The sequence below is a fragment of the Leucoraja erinacea genome, chromosome 25 (genome assembly GCF_028641065.1).
Source record: "Leucoraja erinacea ecotype New England chromosome 25, Leri_hhj_1, whole genome shotgun sequence".
NCBI lineage: Eukaryota > Metazoa > Chordata > Chondrichthyes > Rajiformes > Rajidae > Leucoraja > Leucoraja erinaceus.
This window is the reverse complement of record NC_073401.1, coordinates 16,002,441-16,008,892: the sequence shown is the minus strand read 5'-3', so window position 1 is coordinate 16,008,892 and position 6,452 is coordinate 16,002,441. Positions and strand designations below refer to the sequence as shown.

Sequence of the window (6,452 nt, the reverse complement as noted above, 5' to 3'; positions counted from 1 at the left end):
TTTTGTAGTAAAAAATTGCTGCTTTATTCAAAGAAAATGCAATTACTTTTAATTAGAGGTTTCTGTAATACATAGCATTTAATTGTGTAAGCATTGATATATATACTTCAGAGGCACATTGTATCTGTTAAGCTCTTTATATATTGCACTTTGCAAATAATTGACATTATTTTAAATTGTGAATGTGACTTTTAAGGTTTAACATGGCGTTATTTAGATTACTGTGACTGAGTGAACATTTTATCGTTAAGTGATAGATATACCTCAATCGGTCATCTTAAATGCACTTATTAATGAGGCAGGGTAATTATTTGTAGGCTTCAAGTGCTTAGCATTCTGCATACATCACATTCTGCTATATAGGTTATCACGATGCATTTGTCTGCCTCTTCAGTGAATGTATATTGCTATCCAGCTCCTTGTGGCATGAACAAGGTACATTGTTATCTTGGCAGTTTGTCAACAACAGTTGTTTAGTTCTTTGCTTCAGTATTTCTTTGGTGATTATTCTCCCCAATAAATATTTGTTACGCCTTTTAATCTTCGGCTTTTTTGGTTTTGTCTGCCGCCTTTGTTTCGTCTTTAGTGCTGGAAGACTTTTCAGATTTTTCCTCTTTGCTTTCTTTAACTTGTGTTTCTTCTCCACCTTCAGGTGTTTTCTCTTTACTAACCTGATCCTTTTCTGATTTCTCTTCCTTTTGATCTTTCGTAGGCTCTGATTTCTCTACTTTTTTCACAGTCTCGGTCATCTCATCCTTTGTTTCTTTGTCACTTTCTTTACTTTGGTCTTTGGCTTCTTTCGTGTCCGCTGCTTTTTCAGGTTCCTTTGCTTTTGCAGGCTCCTGTTTAGCTGGCTCGGTTTCTGCAGCCTTTTTTGATTCTTCTTTTTTTGGTTCTGATTGCCCCTGAGGCGTAGGCTCTGGTTTACAAGGTTCTTTCTGTGTTTCAGCTTCAACTTTCGCTTCTGGTTTTGCATCTTTCTTGACCACCTCCTCTTCAGATTTGGCTTCTGGCTTTGTATCTTTCTTCACCTCCTTCTCCTCGGCTTTGGACTCTGGTTTTACATCTTTCTTTACTTCCTTCTCTTCAGGTTTCACCTCTGATTTTGCATCTTTCTTGGGTTCTTTCTCTTCAGGTTTGGTCTCTGGTTTTGTATCTTTCTTCACCGTTTCCTCAGGTTTGCTCTCTGGCTTCACATCTTTCTTTACTTCTTTCTCTTCAGGTTTCACCTCTGGTTTTGCTTCTTTCGTGACTTCTTTCTCCTCGGGTTTGGACTCTGGCTTTGTATCTTTCTTCACCTCCTTCTCTGCAGGTTTAGACTCTGGTTCTGCATCTTTTGTGGCTTCTTTCTCTTCAGGTTTAGACTCTGGTTTTGCTTCTTTCTTAACCTCCTTCTCTTCAGGTTTGGACTCTGGCTTTGTATCTTTCTTCACCTCCTTCTCTTCAGGTTTAGACTCTGGCTTTGTATCTTTCTTCACCTCCTTCTCTTCAGGTTTAGACTCTGGAATTGTATCTTTCTTCACCTCCTTCTCTGCAGGTTTAGACTCTGCTTTTGCTTCTTTCTCCTCGGGTTTGGACTCTGGTTTTGCTTCTTTCTTAACGTCTTCCTCTTCAGGTTTGGCCTCTGGCTTTGTATCTTTCTTCACCTCCTTCTCTTCAGGTTTAGACTCTGGTTTTGCTTCTTTCTTCACCTCTGCAGGTTTGGACTCTGGTTCTGCATCTTTTGTGTCTTCTTTCTCTGCAGGTTTAGACTCTGCTTTTGCTTCTTTCTCCTCTGGTTTGGACTCTGGCTTTGCTTCTTTCTTCTTTCTCCTCTGGTTTGGACTCTGGCTTTGCTTCTTTCTTCACCTCTTCAGGTTTGGACTCTTTCTTGGGTTCTTTCTCTTCAGGTTTCACCTCTGGTTTTGCATCCTTCTTCACTTCTTTCTCCTCAGGTTTGACTTCCTGTTCTGCATCTTTCTTGACCTCCATCTCTTCAGGTTTGGGTTCTGGTTTTGAATCTTCCTTTTCTTCATCCTTGCTTTCTGCTTTTGATTCCTTTTCCTCTTCCTTCTCTTTGGTTTTAGATTCCAGTTCAGCTTGTTCCTCTGGTTCCTTTTTTGCTGGTTTTGTCATTCCTTTATCCTCTGGCTTCTTTTCTGGGCTTTCCTTCTCCTTGGGTTTGTCTGGTGATTTATCTTCCACCTTTATCGTCAGTTCCTTTTTGTCTTTGGCTGGTTCTTCTTGCTTTTCCTCTGCTTGTGCCTTGCTTCCCTTTTTCACATCTTCTTTATTGTCTATTTTTTCTTTTACTTTCTCTTCTTCTGCAACATTTTCAGTTTTTGTGTCCTCATCTTTTACGCTTCCTTCGTCAGATTTAGTTTCTTGTTCATCTTTAGATTCTGCTTTATCAGCCTCTCCCTCTGCTGCTTCCTCCTCTTTGTCTTCCTCTCCTTTTTCTTCTCCAGCCTCTTCAGGTGTGCGTACTTTCTCCTCCCTTTCCTCTTCTGCGACCACTTCGTCTGCTTCTTTCTCAATTGGTTTGATTGGTTCATCAAACTTGGCCATAATATGGTTGGGCACCAAGGATCCTTTATGAAATCCTTCTAGAGAATAGTAGGGACTTCCCCCAAAAAATCTTGACTCTTCACCCTCCAGAAGTTTCCTTTATAAAATAAGATGACAATAGGAATACATTATTCCTAATAATTATGAATGGTGTTTGACACCTTACATTACTGAACCTTATGTTATCAGTGATGGAACAAGAAAAACATTGGGTACAAATGAATTAAAAGTTAAAATGGTAGAAATACGTGGCAAATATTTACCGCGTGAAAAGGAAATAGGCCTCCAGTGCAGGAAGTTACCATGCTCTCATTGAGGTGTCAATTTATCAGTGGCACAGCTGTTAGAGCTGCTGCCTCAGTGCCGGAGAACTGGGTTCAAGCCTGACCTCCGGTGCTCTCTGTGCAGGGTTTGCATGCTCTCCCTGTGATCTAGTAGATTTCTTTTGGATGCTCTGGTTGCCTCGCACATCCCAAAGACATGAGGGTTTGTTGCCTTGTGTAAATTGCCCCTCGAGTGTGGAATGAGTGATGGAATGGGGTGGGAGATTGCAGCCTTCACATGGTACACCCTGTTTAAATTAATGCAATTAACCCAACGTGCACAAACAAATAGGTGGAGTGTTTTGGTGTTTACAACTTTAGGTTGTGCATGCCATACGCAAGAAGAAGAAGTGGTGGAATCTGGGGGGAGTTGATGATAATGTGAGGAGAATAAAATGGAATTAATGTAGGATTAGTGCAAATGGGTGGTTAACAGCATGGGCTCAGTGTGCTGAAAGGCATGTTTCTGTGCTATATTGATACATCCTTCAATACATCCATCTAGTCAGCCCTCTATCACTCCATCCAGCCATTGTGTATTTCTAGTATTATTTAATTCTATACTGCAGTAAAGGTTCGCAGGAATGGTTCCAGAGGTAAGACACCTGTACCAATGGGAAACATTTGGAGAAGCTAGGGTTGTTCTCTTTAGAGGGGAGAAGATTGAGAGATGTGATGAAGGCATTTAAGATGGAGTAGGTAATGAAAAACTGTTCTCAACAGTACAAATAAGGATCCAAATATAATAATATTGGCCAAAGGTTAACATATAATTCAAAATCTACAATATTATGTTTGGTGAAAAAGTGGATGGTACAATATCTGATGGTTTCTGGATTAGAGGGTATTAGCTATAACAAAAGGGTGGATAAACTTGGATTGTTTTCCCTGGAGTTTGAGGTTGAGGGAAGACCTGATAGATGTATACAAAATTACGAGAGGCAAAGATAGAATCTTTTGTCCTTAGGGTGGAAATGTCAAATATGAGTGGTCATAGCTTAAAGGTGGAAGGGACAAAGGAGACGCGTGGGGCAAGATTTCTGCACAGTGTGGTGGACGCCTAGAACTGCCAATGGTGGTGGTGGAGGTGGGTACTTTGGTGATATTAAGTTGCTCTGGAATGGCACATCAATATGCATGGAATGAATATCACGTGCAGCCAGAGGCGATTAGTTTCTCTTGGCATCGTGTCCAGCAGGGATAGTGGGCCGACTGGCCTGTTCATGTGTTGCACTGTTATATGAAAAGCATTGTCTAATCGGATGGTTCAAGCAGATTCAGCCTTGGTTACCAACCAATGGTTGGGGGAAGGTGGGGCATAGCTAGATAAAGGGAAAGGTGGGGGTGTCAGATTCACTGTTTGGTTTTCCACAGAGAATAAAGTTTAAATAATCTCCTTCTTTGCTCTTCCCATTTTCACGATTCTATGTCCCACCAAAGTATCAAGGCTGATAACCACCAGCTCCACAAACTCTGGAGCCGTTATGTTATTTGCACGTTCCTTTTAGATTTAATGATAGCACACAGACATGTCTGTGTTGAACATGATGCCAAGTTAAACTAGCCTCCTCTGACTGCACATGCTCGACATCCCTCCATTCCCTGCACATCAGGTGCTGATCTGAATGCCTCCTCTACCTTCACGCTCATTCCGCGCCATTTGCATTTGACCTCATACCTATAAGCTGCAATCTCAATGTCCAAGGCCATTTTCACGTTGAGTAAGTCTTGGTACTCCCTCAGTTGGGCAGCCATTTCCCATTTTGTGCTCCTCAGTTCGTTCTCAAGTTGCTGTGTGGCTTCCTGCAATATGAAATATTTAATATCTGTACATTATGGCACGCTTAGACTTTTAACTGTGTAAAATTTGTAATCAAAGTGCCCTGGTATCTTCGGATGTAGGATTGACTATTTGAGGACGCGAGCATGCATTAAACTTTGACTAACTTATCCAAAGCAAAACGCGAAGTGTGCTGAAGGAACTCGGCTGGCCAGGCAGCATCTGTGGAGGGAAAATAAACAGACGATGTTTCGGGTCGAGACCCTTCCTCAGACGTCGTCTGTCCATTCGCTCCACAGATGCTGCCTAACCCGCTGAGTTCCCCCAGCAGTGTGTGTTTTGTACAATATTCCAACATCTGCAGTTCCTTGTATCATCTTTTGATTAACGCAGCTGATTAAAAAATATATATGATACTCACAAAATCGGTTTTGCAAATTAAATGAACATTAGAACTAGGATTAGGATCTAGAGACACAAAAAACTGCAGTTGCTAGAATCTTGACCAAAACACAGTGCTGGGTGAATTCAATGGGGCAGGCAGCATCTGCGGGGGGAATGGACAGTCTGAAGAAGGCTCCCGACCTGAAACATGGACAGTCCATTCCCTCCACGGACGCTGGCTGACCCGCTGAGTTCCACCAGCATATTGTAATTAGGACGTGTTTTGCTTCTATTGGGAACTTCTATTTGGGGGAAAATGTTATAAGTTGTCAAAAACTACCTGGTATGTGGATAGATCCGCATTGTGTCTGTCTTCCATTTCAATCCTTTGCCTCTCCATTGAGTCTTTGGTCCCCCTCATGGTCTCCAGTTCGGTATTCTTGCACTGCAGATGCTTGCGATATTCGAAGATTTCACCCTGGGCTGCGTGGATAGCGTCCGTGTTGACCTTGGCGGCTTGGTTGAGCCGTTCCAGCTTGACTTTGAACACCTCCTCGGTCTGACTGGTGGTCTTGACGGCGTGCCCTTCCAGCTGCTCGCGAATCTCCCGCAGAGCCGCCGTGATGTCGGACTTGATGTCCCTGACTTCCAGAGAGACCTGCGAGCCTTGGATTTGGTTGATGAGATCTCGCACCTCCTCCTCGTGGTTCTCCCTCATGGATGAAGCCTCGTCGGTGAGGAGGTGCAACTTCTTGTTCAGGTCCAGCTTCAAAAAGCCCATCTCCTCGACCTCCTTGTTCAGGCCTCTGATGCTGTTGTCTATGTCCTCCTTCATTCTGTTCTCGTCCTGGTACCTCATCTTGATGTGTTGGATGTCGTCATCCAGGTGCTCCTGTTCCATCTGTAGCTGCGCCTTCTCGTTGCTGACTTGCACCACCACATCGCGCAGATCCCTGATCTCCCTCTCGTACAGCTCCCCTATGGCCGAACGGCCGGCCTGCTGCTGTCTCAGCGAAGTTGCCTCCGCCTCCAGGTTCTTGTTCTGCAGCTCCAAGTTCCTCACCTTGTCGATGTAAGTGGCGAAGCGGTCGTTCAAGGTCTGCAGCATCTCCTTCTCGTTGCGCGACCTCATATCTCCTCCATTGATGAACCCGGAGTCCAGGCTCTCGCTGGACACCGTGATCTGGGAGTTGAAGTTGGCCGTCAGGCTCGGGGCGATCCGTTTGTACGAGGCGACTGTGCTGGGGCTCCGAGACCAGGTTTGGGAATGGAAGCCGCTGCTTGCTAAAGAGCCGGCGGAGCGGTGCACGGACCGGGGAGAGTCCCCCAGTATCCTGCGGTGGGAGCTAACGCCGTACATTGTATCCAGACTGTAACTCATTGCGTGGAAGGGACGCTTGCACTGCAGTAGGCTGGGA

At 44.1% G+C, this 6,452-nt stretch overlaps 1 protein-coding gene across 1 annotated transcript; it reads right to left on the bottom strand.

Moving 5' to 3' along the window:
* On the bottom strand, nucleotides 1–6,452 carry LOC129709455 (neurofilament heavy polypeptide-like). Its single transcript, XM_055655865.1, has 4 exons — nucleotides 5,375–6,452; nucleotides 4,549–4,673; nucleotides 1,849–2,644; nucleotides 1–1,805 (listed from the first exon to the last, which is right to left on the bottom strand). The coding sequence occupies exons 1-4, from the start codon at nucleotides 6,413–6,415 to the stop codon at nucleotides 537–539; spliced, it is 3,231 nt and encodes a 1,076-aa protein (XP_055511840.1). The 5' UTR covers nucleotides 6,416–6,452; the 3' UTR covers nucleotides 1–536.

Bases quoted from the DNA above. Each gene is read 5' to 3' on its own strand.
- LOC129709455 (XM_055655865.1), bottom strand. From the start codon at position 6,415: ATGAGTTACAGTCTGGATACAATGTACGGCGTTAGCTCCCACCGCAGG. The intron at 4,674-5,374 runs GTAGTTTTTGAC...TTCATATTGCAG, and splicing joins CGGATCTATCCACATACCAG to GAAGCCACACAGCAACTTGA. The intron at 1,806-1,848 runs GTGAAGAAAGAA...CAGAGGAGAAAG, and splicing joins AAGAGTCCAAACCTGAAGAG to AAGAAAGAAGCAAAGCCAGA.